Below are 15,642 nucleotides of genomic sequence, written 5' to 3'. Positions count from 1 at the left end.
CATCAACCTCACTGTGCTGTATAGCTACACTGCTTGTTAGCCATACTGTGATAAAAAGTATCTGCCTCAGCAAGTTGTCATTGTGAACACGTTAGCATGCTGACGTTACAGAGAATCCACATTAAACGTGAGATTTGAGTGACGTCTCTATCCTCAGAAGCAGCCGTGTGTCTGAGCTCGGAGGAGCTCAAAGGAGAATGGCCGGACTAACAGTCATGTTGACTGACAGCGAATAGATAGAAATAGCTATTCATTTGAATGATTCTGGTCATCGAGGGCTAGTTTCCGACGCATAAATGCTGCATTAAAAACGCTCCTCTTTCAGCTTTGGCATCATGTTATATACATCATGTCCAGTGTATTCCCTTCCACTGACTGAAAAGTAAAAGTGCTTGGCATAATTATCAGACATAACTGGGATTATCGTTTGGTGTTTAAGCTGCTGAGTGGGTGTCTTCATTTGGAAAAGGTCAGGCACTTCATTAGCCATGATGTGGAGACCAGTATTGGTGCTTAGAGCGTGCACTGCTATTTGTGAGGATACCAGTCCACTGAATGAACGTGAATTATAGACCTGCGCACATGCAAGGTCTAAAAATGCCATATTAACTCTCTCAATGGAAGCAGTGAAAAATCATTCTCCTGCAATAATCAGCTATTTAACGCCCTGGGCCAGTGGTTTCACTTGAAATACACACTTTTTTTTTTATGTATCATATGAATGAAAACACTGCAGTCTGATTTAATGATGAATTAAACTGCATGTTGAGTCTGTAAAATTGTTCTTCACATGCACATTTTATCAGAATATGTAAAATTAGCTTTGGCCAGAGCAACGCGTTTTATCCTATGATGACAAATTTATATAGATGAGCATAAACTTGAAGGAAAAGCAGCAACGCCTACTGAGGATTCTATCAATTAGTGAGTCATGTTCTGAATAATGTGCTTAGTTGTGAATGAGTGAATCCACTGGCAATGTGATGCTGGCTGCTGTTAGGCATGTGTGAATCATTGCTTAAGCCAAGATAGTATTGCTGGCTCAAGTTGAGCAGTTGCTGACTCAGTTAACCTCGCTGACAGAAAGCCGGCACAAGTCCATTAAAGGTCCCCTTGAATGGGCACAGCTCAGCAGAGGAAACTTTGAGACCGAGGTGGAAATGTTTGTGCCGTAAGAGCAGTGGTGTCAGTGTGCCAGTAAGTAGGGCTGTGCACGGTCACATGAAATTCCCCAGGTCCGCTCTCTAAATTGCTTGTTTGTTGCTTGTGTATGAGGTCCTCTTTTCAAGACATGTGATGGTTGTAAGCCAGGGTGTCTGATATGAATTTCCATATCTTTTGAAATAGAAAGAGATAAGGACTCTTTTCTTCCACGCAACATGCAGTACTTTTGAGGACACAATTCACCATTCACACAAGGATTTTGTTGCTGTGCAGACTACTAATAGAGCAGAACAGTGGTTTTATATTCTTCCCTTCGGTATTTTGTGTTTTGTTTTTATGTATGCTTTGTTCTCATGTCGGTCCAGAACAAGGTCCCAGTAAACAAATAGGGGGTGTCTGAGAAAGTAAAGACTGGAGAAGTCAAATTTTATTCTAAACTGTATGTAAAAGATGGAAATAGTGACAATAACTTCATTGGTCAGCTTGAAAAGGCATTCTAAGGAGCTTCGAAAGAAAAGTGTCTGGACTTCTTTAAATGGCTTGAAGACGTTTCACCTCTCATCCGAGAAGCTTCTTCAGTTCTAGGGTCAAATGGTGGTGAGTCCCTGATTTAAGCCCTGTGGAAGTGTCCCCCAATAGGGACAATGGACTCCCTAATGATCCTCTACCTAATCACACGAGCCAAGGTGTGAAAACAGGTATGGGTCACAATCAGCCAGGGTTTCAGGTGAGCTCATTGTGAAACATAGCCACACCCCTATCATGTGATTTCCTGAGGTCAAATCTGGGATTCTCCACCATTTGACCGTAGAACTGAAGTAGCTTCTCGGATGAGCTCCTTGGACTGTGATGACCTGGATGACTGAGAACCTTCACAGACAACTTGTAAAGGCATGTGTAGTTTTTTGGGGGTGGATATGACTAAAAAACAAGGATAGCAGTTTAATCTATCTAGGGACTTAATCAGTTGTGTTTTACTCTAAATCAGAGCATAATTTACACAAAGAATATGATGTTCCACTTAATAACATTTAAAACTAGTGACTAAAGCCAAAATCTAATCAGAAAAAAGCTCAGTAAGGTCAGATATTGAGGCAGATGCGGCTCATTTTTCCATAATTGACAAATTAGCTAGCAGCTAAATCTGGTAAAAAAAGCATATATAATTTTGTAAGTGGTCACTGAAAGAAATCACTGAAACTTATTACAAAATCTCTTCTTTATTTCACCCAAATAAAGTGGTATGACATTTGCTACGCTTTCACTCTCAAACTTACATTTTTTGTCTGGGACTTGAAGCATTTCTGGTGTCATTTGTTGTTCCATGTGGATGAAGAAAACAGATAAATTAAGCAGGAGGCAGTAAAAAGGAAGAATGTAATTTAAAATGATGCAGCGAGCGCTTGAGACAAACAAATAAATTAAAACAAAATTTCACAGAAATTAAAATCTATTCCATTTATACAGCAGCGGCTCAGAGACTAAAATAAAAGACAAATATAATTAGTGAAAGCACACAGGCTGAGTGGAGAGCCTTATCTTTGTTTTTAAAAAAAATAGTGGCGTGGTTGGCCAGCTGTCTTGGGATATTAAGATTTTAAGAACAAATAAAAGGAAAGCGGGTATGATCTACCTGCATTTGAGTTCATATCCTGGTCAGAACTTTTATTCTGCAGAGACTAAATTCAGACTGAGTTGAGAGATGAGGGTTAATCCTGCATACTGAACATTTTGGGCTTCTATTTACTCAAACATCCAGCCATCCAATTTTCCACTGCTCATTTGAGTCCAGGTCATGGTGGCAGCTGTCTAAGCAAAGATTTCAGCTCGCCCAAGGAGGAGAGATGTTTCCGAGCCAGCTGTGAGACATTAACTCTCCGGGGTCTGCCCACGAGTCTCCATCACCTGAACCACCCCGACTGGTTCCTTTCAATGCAAAGGAGCAGCGACTCTGCTCTGAGCCTGTTGCTAATGACTAGGCTCCTCATCCCATCTCTAAGACTGAGCACAGACACCCTTCAGAGGAAGCTCAGTTCTGCCACTTTAGTCTTGTTCTTTCTATTTCCAGTTAAATAAACATTTTTAATTAAGGTAATACAGCCTCTTTCCTTTAAGTTCCTGTAAGTGAACCACTTATGCTTAAATAAATAGTCACACCCCAAAGGCCCATTTTGAGCCAAGGAAAAAAACATTTTTTACCCAGATGTTTTTTTCTGCATGTGCCTCCAGAGCAGTTACAGTGGCCTTTGGCACACTCTAGGAACTGGGACTCAGAAAACCCAGTCTCACTGGACCTCCTGTTATGGGGTAATTCCATCATGGCCGCTAACTTTGTCTCATCTGCTTTCCCCTTGATAGTTTTTGTCCTGAAGTCTTCGCCATCAATATAAGTGTATTTGAGGCTAAATGTCTAAATGTAAGCGAAACGTTAGCTCACTTACTGTACTAAAGATATAATGTTTTAAAAAGCAGTTTTTCAATGTAAGGCTTTGCGGGGGGCCTCCCATGTGAAATGCCTATTAAAATTAATTTAGCTACTTCCCTCACCAAGACACGTCTTCCTATATGATTGCTTTTCATGTGATAAAGCATGGTAGGCAGCTGCTTCTGGATAGTTTCTCTCTGCTCTCTTGCATTTTGTTGATACTTTCAGCTTTAAAATCACTTCAGCAGTGAATATGTTAAAATGCTGTGAATATAATACGAGCGATACTGAGAGTAAAGAATTCAAGAGCGGCAGCTATCTAACCGTACATCCACTGCAGCGAAGCCTTCTTTTTTCTCCTCCCGTTCTGTTCCTCTCGCAGCTTCTCCCTGTCCTCCTTTCCATTTCCATCCTCAGAAATCCCATTAGCGGCAACAGTACACTCTATAATGGATATATGTCAAGTCGCTGGCACCAATACTTGTTTCCCTTGCTGAGGTGAGAGATATCATGCACCAGACTGCTGGAGAAAAATAAAAGATAAAGTAATGTTATTTTTTGGGGGGGAAACAGCTTCACCTCTATAGATGTTTGTTTGTTTTCTGGAACTTTCAGTCATATCACAAGATTTTCTTAGCAGACAGAGTTTCTGTTGGTGTCAATGTTTACAACCATTGCCCATTTAATATCAATGAGACATGAATAAACAATAGAATTGGTCTGATCGTACGTTTCTGGTGGCCTGATAAATCAGTCACACTAGAGTAAAAGTGGGACGTCGATCTCCTTGCCATTGATGGTTGAACTGTGGGCGACCACTTTCGATCACAAGATGATATCAGAGACAAGAGGCAGCCTGTCTCCAAACAATCCCAGTCCCGTTCAGACTGATTGCAATCATTCTCAGACATGATGGTGAAGGAAGACTGGCAAATAACACAGACAGTTCAGTCTGACTCAAGTTCCACCATTAAGCACAACTCACCTGAGATGTGTCTTTTTGTAAAGAGCGATTCGAATCACCTGGTTGCCACCTTGTTCTTGTTGTATTCCTGTATGAAAACATGGTTGCTGATTATGTCGCTTTTTTTTTTTTTTTTTTTTTTTTTGAGGGAATTCAGAATTTCTGTTTCAAATCGATGACATTCCGGTTGTAGTTAATGTGAATTTCTGTTTGATGAGAATTTGAAACACATTTGCAATTTCTCTTGATCTATCACAAACAGATGGCACATAGTTGCCAACTCGACATCATTCAATCATAAACTAATAACAGGCTGACTTTGTCTCACTGGACTTTTCTTCGCATCTTGACACACCAATGTTGCTTTGAAGACAGCAGCTGACAGAGTTGTCACAGACCTGGTCCCTGTCTTCAAAGGCAATGAGACAACAAATTCATTGCACGAGCTCTTAAAAATTTGGTTGGTCTCCAAGCAAAGTTTTCTCTAGTGTGACTTTAGCACAACATTCGTGATTCCTTCAAGTTACGCTTTGGTCTCTAATAAACCCAAAGCCTGTCTCTCTAGACTGTGTGAATCATACAGTCACTGAATGTCTGTTGCTGTTTAGTGCTGTCTTCACAAGGGAAATGGCTTTATTTAAGCTTTATAGCTGAAAACAACCTGCTCTAAGAAATGGCAATGAGGATACTGGTGAGATTGAACAAGAACGTTATAGATGAGCGTTACCACAAGAAACTACGAGCTGAAAGGCGCTAAACATTTTATAAACTTATTAGAATATTACCGTTCTAATTTTTTCATTTTAAAAATGAGATGGCTGATTAAATTCTGGTTTCATAACTGGTTGGAAATAGTACATATAGCAGTTATTGTAGAAAGACGTTTTCACAGCCTGCCTTTTGCAAATTTCTCTTTTTCAGTAGTGTCAGTGTCTATCTATCTTGTGGCATATATTATAACCAGCTGCAGATCTCAGATCATCTTTTCCAAAATATTTAGAGCAGATGCCATCACTTCAGCGTGAAATCAACAAAGTGCACTCTCTAGATTTAGTGTTTGTCTATTCAGGCCCTGTGTGGAAACATGGTGGCACAACATTGCACTCTCTGGGGAGAAGACCCTTCCTTTGTAATCATGAGTGGCTTCCTCTTGCTCACCCATACTAAACCTGAAACCACAGAGCTCTCTACAGATTACACTTTCCAATGTATCCCCTGCGTACTGATGTTAATTACATTGATGAAAGATAAATGTGCTGCACTTGTATCTTACATCTTGCATTACCATTTTTCTTCTGGTGATATACATAAGCGACGTCCGCGCTTCCCTTGCGCCGAACCCCTTTGATCTTGCCGAGGCCAACAGGGCAGACGTTGGAGTCGGTTGTCATTCCAAACAGTAAACAAGAGGCCTGCTGAGGTGCCCGTTTCATGCTGTGAGGACACCGAGGCAGAGACAAACATGATTTGATAGTGTTGCCTTCTGTTTTCTGTAATAAATAAAGATGGCACCATTTACTGGTTGCTATAGAAAAGAAGGCGCTGTGTGGTGACCAAAAAACAGAGCAGGCAAGGAAGAAGTGGAAGACATTTATTTTGCTGTTGGGAAGACAAAGTTTGAACAGAAAGCAAGATTTGAGCCGCGATATTGCACCACAGGTTGTGACGTTTTACAATGTGGTTATTTTAGCGTTTAGTTTATTGACTTTTATAGTGAAACATTCGTGAGAAGAAAAAGCTAATTTACACTCTGTTCTGGACTCTATTACCTTTGTGTCACCAACAAATAAGGAAGTCCTGATCTAAAATTCGATAGAAGGAAGAGCTCTTAGGATTACAAAGCTAGTGAAAGCTGATTAGAACAGGATGGCACCGCTTTCCTATCCCATCAGGTGCTAGCCCAGCACAGTAAGGAGCAGTTAAGCATTAGCTTAGCAAAGCAAAACAAACCCAGCAGTCTATTTTCCCCAAAGGAGAGAGTCGAGCTAAGGCAAGCAGAAACACGGTATTTCCAACTCAGTTTGTGGAGTGTGCCGCATAAGTTCCAGGAAGTCATTAAATGGAAAGGTGAGAGAGCATTTAACTGACACATTGTAAAAATGTCGATGGCATGTTTAATCACCGTTTCGTGTGACTGCGATGCCTGAGCACTGACAGATGACAGGAGCCATATGTTTGGCAAATGATTTAAGGAGCTCTCTCTGTGCTATCAGTAGACATTAGAATCAGTCCAATGGTGTCAGCATAATCTCACACACAGTACAGGAGGAGTCAATGCACTGCTCATTCTTTGTGTACAAAAAACACTGTCATTTCTAGTTATTTCAGAAGTCTATCTCAATTTAAATTACAATTACATTAAGTAGTGATAATCTAATACATCATTGATCACTGCAGATCTTTCAACTTGCTGCCTCACATCAAGCTGAGAGGCCAAGATGAGCCACAAAGCAGCAGAGATATTAACTTGATTAACTTGAAGCAGCTCTATCAGGAAGGGTAGGATTCAAGTACTTTATTGTTTCTTCTTTCTAAAATGAGAAGGAACAAACAATTCCAATGTGAGGATACTTTGAATATCGAGGATTACTAAAGGGAAGAATGTGAAGAAAGGCGATAACCAGAGCTGAACAATTTTAAGTTTAACCTGAGATTCTGGTGTTTCGGGCAAAATAAATTTATATTTAAAAATCGATTCAGGATTTTAATGAATCGATATCATGTTATTCAAGCTAGAATCGATTTTAATCATCAAAACCCACCCCTAATTCATACTACACCAAAGCAAAGGTAATTAAGTAATTAAGCAATAGATACGGATTTAAATAACGGTGACGTTCTCGTTTTTTCACAGTATATGATACAAAACATTGTATTTTATAATTACAGGAAAGTCTGGGCAATGAAATACCAGAACTTTTTCTGTAATTTTACACCATATTTCTTACGGATTTAACCTCCTGCGACCTGGCGTCCACATATGTGGACATCACATTTTGGGTTGTATAGACAAAAATATTCAATTTTACTCTACAAGGGCCTGATGTGCACCTTCAAACATTATACTGCCACCGTTCTCTTGAAATTTAAAATGAATGTCCTCTTATGTTCATCTCATTTATCTCAGAAACAAAACTCGGGTAAAAAGAAAAATCTGGTAATTTTTGTTTTTACAAGTCAGTTAAACTTGTTTACACTGAGAGAAACATATTTTAAGTGGTCCAGCCTAAAAAAATATACTGTATGTGGTCTATAATGTAAGATGAGTCTGACATTCCCGGTGTAAGATCCCAGTCTGCGATGGAACCCTTTCTGCATATTAGTTTTGACATGCTACCTGCCCATCTAGGCTCCAGGCCCTCACTTTTCACCTTGTTGCAACAGAATATAATTCGTTTTTAATGATATCTTCTAATTCTCCACCCGCATCACCAAGGACACAGTGTTTCATTTAGTTTTCGTGTGGGAAATCGCAGCAGTGAAGGTGACGGTGTTGTCAGGTGCACAGTAGACACCACAGCGCTGCTCACACTCTGCCTTCTCTGGACACCTCACCCCGGCAAAACTCCACCACCTGCACATATGGATTGTGTAAATTAGCAAAGTCTGGAAACAAAGCTGCTGACAGCTCTGACAGCAAAATGAACACACTCCATGCCCCGATACTGCAGGCCAAGTTCACAATAGCAAAACTCTAATTAATAAATAAATAAAGTTCACATATCATAGTTCCTCACATCTCAGGGGGCCTGATAGCACCGAGTGTTGCAATCATTCTGGAAAGTTGTAAAGCAGTCAGTTTAGTTGCTATAAACATAAATATTTCTGTGACACTCATGCGTAATGCTGCATGATTGATGCACTGGCACAGATGACTATGTGTGGACTGTGATGTATAAATGGAAGATTGCCTGGAGGTGTGCGTACACACGGTTTTATAAATCGAATTACCTTATTTATGCACATTATTTTCAGCATTTCTGCGTGTACACTTTTAGTATGGATCTTATGCACAGCTTTACAAATAAGGCTGCTGGTTTTTCCCTGTATTTCCATCATCAACCTGGAGTTTTGTGCTAATAGTCTTTTTGGATAGCACCTACTTTTTTGCCTGACACACCTCCCATGCAGGTTTGCTTTCCTACTGAGTTGCCTGCACATTCAGTCATGAAAAACTGGGGATTCTGAAGACTTCATCTTTTCCTAAAACAGTCTGTCTTTTACAGGTGTAAGCTCATAGGTATCCATTTTTTTTTAAATTAACTAAAATAGCATCCAACCCTAGATGTGAGAACAGATCCTCTGACATCAACTTGCATCTGTTGATCCTCCTTTTAGCTTGGGGCTTCGCAGCAGGAATTCACTGACTGGTTGTGACGTTCATATTCTAAAAGTTTCACGTGCTAGCATTTCTGTAAGGATATTGTGTAGCAACTTAGATGCAGCATTAGTTTTTTTTTGCCCACTGTGACACGCTTTTTAAGAAGATACATTTGTAACTCCACCCATTTTAATTTACAGCCTCTGTGTCTGGATATAACTGAGTTTATTTTGTATGGTCTGAACCATACCAACCAGACAGAGCATACTGGATTGCACACAATATTTTAACAGCTCCAATTAAACCTCTGCTCTGTGAGAAAGCACACTTGTTGGCCACAAACACACAGGTGAGCAGATTCATTGTGTGGCAGGAAAAAAAAAAAGTGCTCCAGTCTTGTATACTTTGATGTCCCTCATGACACGATGATACTGGCCCCAAAATATCCAGTTTGCACATACGTACTCCAAATGTGACTTAGCACTCAAATGTTTAGGATATAAATTTCCTTCCTCATGTGCTGCACTGATGTGAATCAGAATCAGAACTTGCTGTTAATCACTGCAAGTAAGAGAATGGTCACTTAGATCAGATGTGTTTTTAGGCTCTTTTAAAAGGAGGACATCATTTGACAACGATGCTTTGCTATTTAAAGGGAAAAACGTTTCACACAGGTCGTCTTTGTATATATGCTGATATCTTAGTGTAGTGATTGGAAGGTTTTCCTACAGGTTCATGTCACAGATTGTGTGTTTCGGGGCAAACATTGATGGCATTACTGTAAAGGCAAGCGATTCTTTCTTATTCAACGCTAACTTGAAATACTTATTTACAGTAAAAAGTGGAAAAGTGTGTTTATGTGCAAGGACTGAGGTCTGTGTGTGTGCGTACAGTTTGTGTGCAGTGCAGTACAGACTCAGCAGCTCTGTAAGGTTAATAACAGTTTCCCCTAGAAGGTTCCTCTTCTTCTTTCTGCTTTGCACCTCTTCCAATCAGTTGCTTTAAAACTAGGAAAAAATTCTATCATCTATTGATGCAGTCCTTCTCTGCTCTCGCCCTCACCCTCCAGTGCCTTTCACAAAATAAAATTGTGTGGTATCTCCTCTTTTTGACCCTTCATTTGGCAGACAAATGGGAAGAAATGTAAGCTTGTGCCTCTCTCCCCTGCTGTTTTGTTCTATTTTCTAATGTCAGTCTTTTTCTCCTCAAGCCTTTACCCTTGTACAGATACTAAAGGTTTTTATTGATCTCCCATGAACCCCTTCTGACTTCAGCCTGATCCTTAAAGCTAAGCCTTTTCATGAAACACTGCACATTTAGTGTCCCACACACTCCAAGGTCACTGGAATTGTGTAGGGAGAAAGGCAGAGGAGTTTTTGTAGAGGCTGTTTTTAAAAAAATATATATATATATTAAAGGTGCCCTGTACAGTTTTCTTGTAAACAAAAAAGAAAGTTTCTACTTACGGTCAGTATTACTGAATGCTTCTGTTCTGGAAGTTTAATAAAGGTATACATCATGGATTCCAAAATCAGTGATTTTAAGCAAAGATACTTTTTTAATTTGATAAATATTTTGGATTTGTTTAATACATTTAAGAAGTATTCAGTCTCCAAATGATGTTCATGGATTACAGCAAAAATGTGGCTTCTGTTTCCCTTTTGCACACAGACACATAAGTTTGCAAAACTCGTTCTGAGGCTTCACGTGCCTCTGTAAATGTTTTAAGGAGCTGAGGTGAAGTGACTGTGCAGGAAGGTCTTTGAAAATCAGCACTCCTTGGTCTTCTTTGGTTCTCAGGCGGTGCAGTAGGAATCTTTCTACGCAAACATGCAGAGGCCTGAAGGATCAAGCACTGCTTGGAGTTCAGTGCAGCTCTCCAGCTCTAGAGCAGCAAATACTGCCAGACTTAAATATTCCCACTACCTCCTGCTTGTCTCCTGTCATATAGTACCACATTCTGTTTACTACCACAAATCTAAAACTGAATTCATCAGCAAAAATAACTTTTTTTCCAGTCATCCACTGCGAAGTGCTGATTTGTGTTCTCTCCTGAGAAGTGGTTTAGACGCATTCCTCATCCTCTGGGACCACAGTGTTGTTTTGACAGGATTTTTACTTGTTAGAGTTTTTGTCTCTTGATTTAGCTAATTACATATCTGCTGTAAAGTTGCTGTAGCATCTTTTAACAAAGCAGATATAGAGATTTACACTTCTGGATACAAGTGATTTCCATAAAGCATGTTAGAGTGCCGTGCACTGACTCCCGGAGGAACCATGTGTCGTGCTGTGATTTGATGCTGAGAAATCTCTTCTTTGCTGAGAACAACAGTTTGACTTCTGACATGTTGAGGGGCCCACTATCTCCATGCTGCTTAGTAAGCAATGTTTGGCTGGAAATGTGAAGACACATATTTATACCAGGTAAACAATGGCTGCTATTTGATTTATATGGAAAAGCCTCTCAGTTTTTATCCAAAAGATACTTCAGTGGACGGGATACAACTCAAGGGAATCTGACTTTTTATTTGGTTTGCTCCACTGATGAGATTACACTTTACTACTGACATAGAATCAGTGTACCAACCTTAATAGTTCCTTTTTTTATGTTTGTTTACATTGTTTCCTTTATTTCCACACCGAAAATCTGTCATATTTTCTATGGGGTTCTAGACAATTTGACTTCACACGTTTTCTTCCTCATGAAATCTCTGTATCCGATTCACTAATATTTATTCATTTAAGTGGTGTTTTTAAAGATTCAGAGCTGGAAGCAAGATACAAGAAGTGTGGCCTTGTAGGTCAGCAACAAAAGCCAGTGGGATTTGTGTGTAGCCTTTTGATTTAACGCAGAAATAAGCAATTTTTTTTAAGTTAATGATATTTACGGGTTTTCTTCAGCAAGAAAATCTCAACACACTGAAACTTTTAGGATTTTTGAACTGCAAAGGCAGTTGGAAAAAGCTATACGAGCTACCACATGTATGGTACGTATGCACCAGTCAGGCACGACATTTAACCACCTGCCTAACATTCCCAGCAGAACATTTCCCAAAGCATCTTCCATTTTTCCATTATCCAGTTCTAATGCTCACCTGCCCATTGTTGGCACTTTAAGTGGTGGACGGGGGTCAGCACGGGCACCCTGACCGGTCTGCAGCCCCATATGCAACGATTTGTGATTCACTGTAAATTCTGACACCTGTCTATCACAACTTTTCTGCAATTTGAGCTCATCTCTTGGACAGGACCATACGGGCCAGCCTTTATTCCCCTCGGTGATCTTTAGCCCCCCCATGATCCTTTTGCTGGTTCATTGTTCCTTCCTTGGACTTTTGATAGATATTGACCACTGCAGGCTGGGAACACCCAACAGAGCTGCAGTCAAATCTAATACATCTGTTTGAACAACCTTGTTCACTTGTTCCCTGATATATCCCACCATCCAACAGTATTCACTTCACCTGTCAGCGGACATAATGTTATGCCTGATTGGTGTATATGTACATGTCATTGTCACTGCCATTGAGCTTGTGTGTTTAGCTTGATCATGTTGAAAGTCCATGACAACTTCTGTAGTCTATTGTTAGAAAATGTCTTCTCTGAGACACAAAAAGCTTAGAAATTCACACTTATGTCATAATGTAAAAGAAAACATGAAGAAATGGGTTTATTTCAGGCATCTAACCAAATAACAGATGGTGGAAAAGTGTGCAAATGCTAAGTCATTGTCGGGTTTAGGATTTATGCATGAAGCACTCTGTTGTGTGTTTGTCTTTGAAGAGTCTTTCTACTCCGCTTTTCTACTCTTCCAGTCATTGTGTTGAGGTTTTACCAAATTTGGTCAGACAATGGCCCTACGTCATAAACAACCCCTGTTGTTTCTGATAGTGTATCAGTTTGAAATATTCATTGGCCATTCTCTCACTCTCTCACAACTGTCCTCAGGGGAACAAATCACTAATGATCCCTTTTTTTCAGCCCAGTTCACTGCACTGTAATACTGCTTTCAGCTCCCGTTGCTACAGTAATCCTAGTAAACAACCATACTCCATTTGTCCCAACATCACCTACACGAAACCTCAGAATCAGGCTGATGGATGTCGATAATTCTAATGAAAATTCGTCCCTACTTGGTTTATTTTGTATCCATTATGTGAGGAGTCAATTTTTAAAAATTAATATTATTATAGCATTATTCCTGATGCTGATGGTGTTCTCACAGTAGATTGTATTTTTAGAGAAGTGTAGCATTTTTGAGGATGATGAATTCTTTCACTCCAGGTTATATCTCTTAGTGAGTTCAACCGGTTGAGGGGTTAAGGCAAGGATGTCAAACTCGTTTTACATCGTGGGGCGCACAAAGGCTACTTTGATCTTAAGTGAAACTACTACTACCCTTGCCCCAACCGTCCCATAGTTATGAAATATAAATTTAAAATTTAAAAAATGCTCATTTTATTTAAATTATTTTGGTGTAGTATGAATAGGAATTGACGGCAGGGGGAAAGCTGTGTGACCTATGAAAATGAAAAGTCTGGGCACTTTTTCATATTTCCAAGACCTGTTCAGTGGCCAGACTAGAGCCTTTGCCTGTTCAATTCTGGCCCCCGGGCCAGGTTAAGGGTTCATAGCATTCGAAGCATTACTTGATACTGCCTATCTAACTGATACTAATTCTATGCATAAGGGCTTCCAAAATCACCAGTGTGAACGCATAACACAGTACTCACGATTATAACGATGTGAATTATTCAGTGATCATTGAACTATAGAAAATATCAGTCAAACAAGAGTGTAAGAGTTACTTTCCCCTGACACATCGGAGCGTCTGCTGCTCTGACCTCAGAGAGTCTTGGCAATACCGACTCCCATCAAAAATGTATTTTATTGATCCAAACCTTGTGTCACGAAAGTATCAGTGTCAGCTTGATGGTTAGACTCCATGTGTTCTGGGACTGCAGTTGCCCCATGACGTGCACCTCTTCTTATAAAACCCTCTCACATGGGTGTTCATATGGAGCTGCGCTTTCATCCCCCCTGCAGTCCTCGGAGGGCCTGCGTGTGCTCTGGCACTGTGCGTTTTAGCAGATCACTTTGTGCAGCAGCTCGAGTTACACGGAGCTTCGGAGTGCTCATGAGTATCTCTTTCACAGCTGTATTGTTGAACAGCTCAGTAAGCTCAGTGTGTTTGAAGGGGCTTTACACAGATTCAGTGGGAAAGCCATGAAGAAGGATTCGCTGACACACAAACACATTTGCAACAGTGCGCCTTCCCACAGTCCTACCACTGAGAGGTCCACAGTTGGAGGTGTTGTGGTACAGAATGCGGGAGCTGCGTGATGCTCAAAGCATCAGTGCATCCTCCACCTCACTATCATCCTCCTCTCTGGTTTTTCAGCTGTTTTTTTTTTTCTTTGTAGATCTGTCTCTCGGCATCACTTTCTGCACCGTCTTCACAGAAATCTCATCTCGCTTAAACGCACCCACACGCACACAGACTCTCTCTTGTGTACATGCACACAATAACAAGCAGATATTCAAATAGGTCCAGACACACACTTACATATGCAGACACACATTATTCAGCTAATGTCTGTGTCTGTGAGAGCCTCTGGTTAATAACTGTTTGTTCTCCTTTGCAGATGCTGGCTCAGGATCAGGAGACGATGGTAAGATTACTCACCTCTTCCTCCTCCACCTCCTCTAACTCCTCACATACTGCTTTTTAATATGCTGCTCTCTACCCGCTGTGTTCCACAGCACTGTATTTATTATTGAGTATGAGGGGCTGACTTCAATGTATTTTAATTTCATAATATGATAAACCAATTAAAAACATGTTCTCTTAACATCATTAGCTTCACTTATTATTTTATTCACGCTAACGTTTAATCTAATTGAATTCATGTACTAAAGCAAAACTTTATTTATAAAGCATATTTCATACCAGACAATTTGCTACACAAATGCACTAGCATCAAGACTGTAGCATGAGTATATACATAGATTAAATTAATAGAGAGATAAAACCAAGTGAATTAATAACATCTAAAGATGCAATAGTCAGCTGGTCTGGGATTATAAGCCAATGCACAACACACGCACAGTGGCATATGCAAATACTTATACACACACACACTCACAGCCACATGCTCACATGTTGTTGGCATGGAAATGCTTTGCTGCGAGTGACGACATCGTTCACCAGACTTCACTAAAATAGACTGGAGGAACACAAATAGACAAGAAAACTAAACACCTGAATAACGCTCACACAGGTGAACTGGACATTTTAAAGAAGCTAACAAAGGCAAAGTGGCTAGCAGGTCACTAGCAGCTCATATCTATCAAAATCCTTATGAAACTTCTGTCAGCGATGAAAACCAAATGAGAAAAAGCAACAGTAATATGTAAACATCATTAAAAGGCACAAAATTAATAAAATAGTAAATAAAAACCAACAATACAGCAATAAAAATGATTAATAAGACCGGGGACTGAACTACTGAGGGGCGACCGTGGCTCAGGGGGTTGGGAAGCGTATCTGTAACCGGAAGGTCGCCGGTTCGATCCCGGGGCTCTCTGTCCTGGTCATTGTGTCCTTGGGCAAGACACTTTACCCTACTTGCCTACTGGTGTTGGCCAGAGGGGCCGATGGCGCGATATGGCAGCCTCGCTTCTGTCAGTCTGCCCCAGGGCAGCTGTGGCTACAACCGTAGCTTGCCTCCACCAGTGTGTGAATGTGAGAGTGAATGAATAGTGGCA

General features: G+C 40.3%; 1 protein-coding gene across 1 annotated transcript in view; it reads left to right on the top strand.

The window, feature by feature from the left end:
• Window positions 1–15,642, top strand: part of tmeff2a (transmembrane protein with EGF-like and two follistatin-like domains 2a) — a 133,843-nt gene that overhangs the window by 53,735 nt on the left and 64,466 nt on the right. Inside the window, exon 4 of the mRNA XM_004559195.5 lies at window positions 14,520–14,546. Coding sequence (XP_004559252.2) covers window positions 14,520–14,546 — 27 coding nt within the window. The remainder of the gene's footprint in view (window positions 1–14,519; window positions 14,547–15,642) is intronic.

The sequence above is a fragment of the Maylandia zebra genome, linkage group LG16, assembly GCF_041146795.1.
Source record: "Maylandia zebra isolate NMK-2024a linkage group LG16, Mzebra_GT3a, whole genome shotgun sequence".
NCBI lineage: Eukaryota > Metazoa > Chordata > Actinopteri > Cichliformes > Cichlidae > Maylandia > Maylandia zebra.
This window is presented reverse-complemented; position numbering and strand designations above follow the sequence as displayed.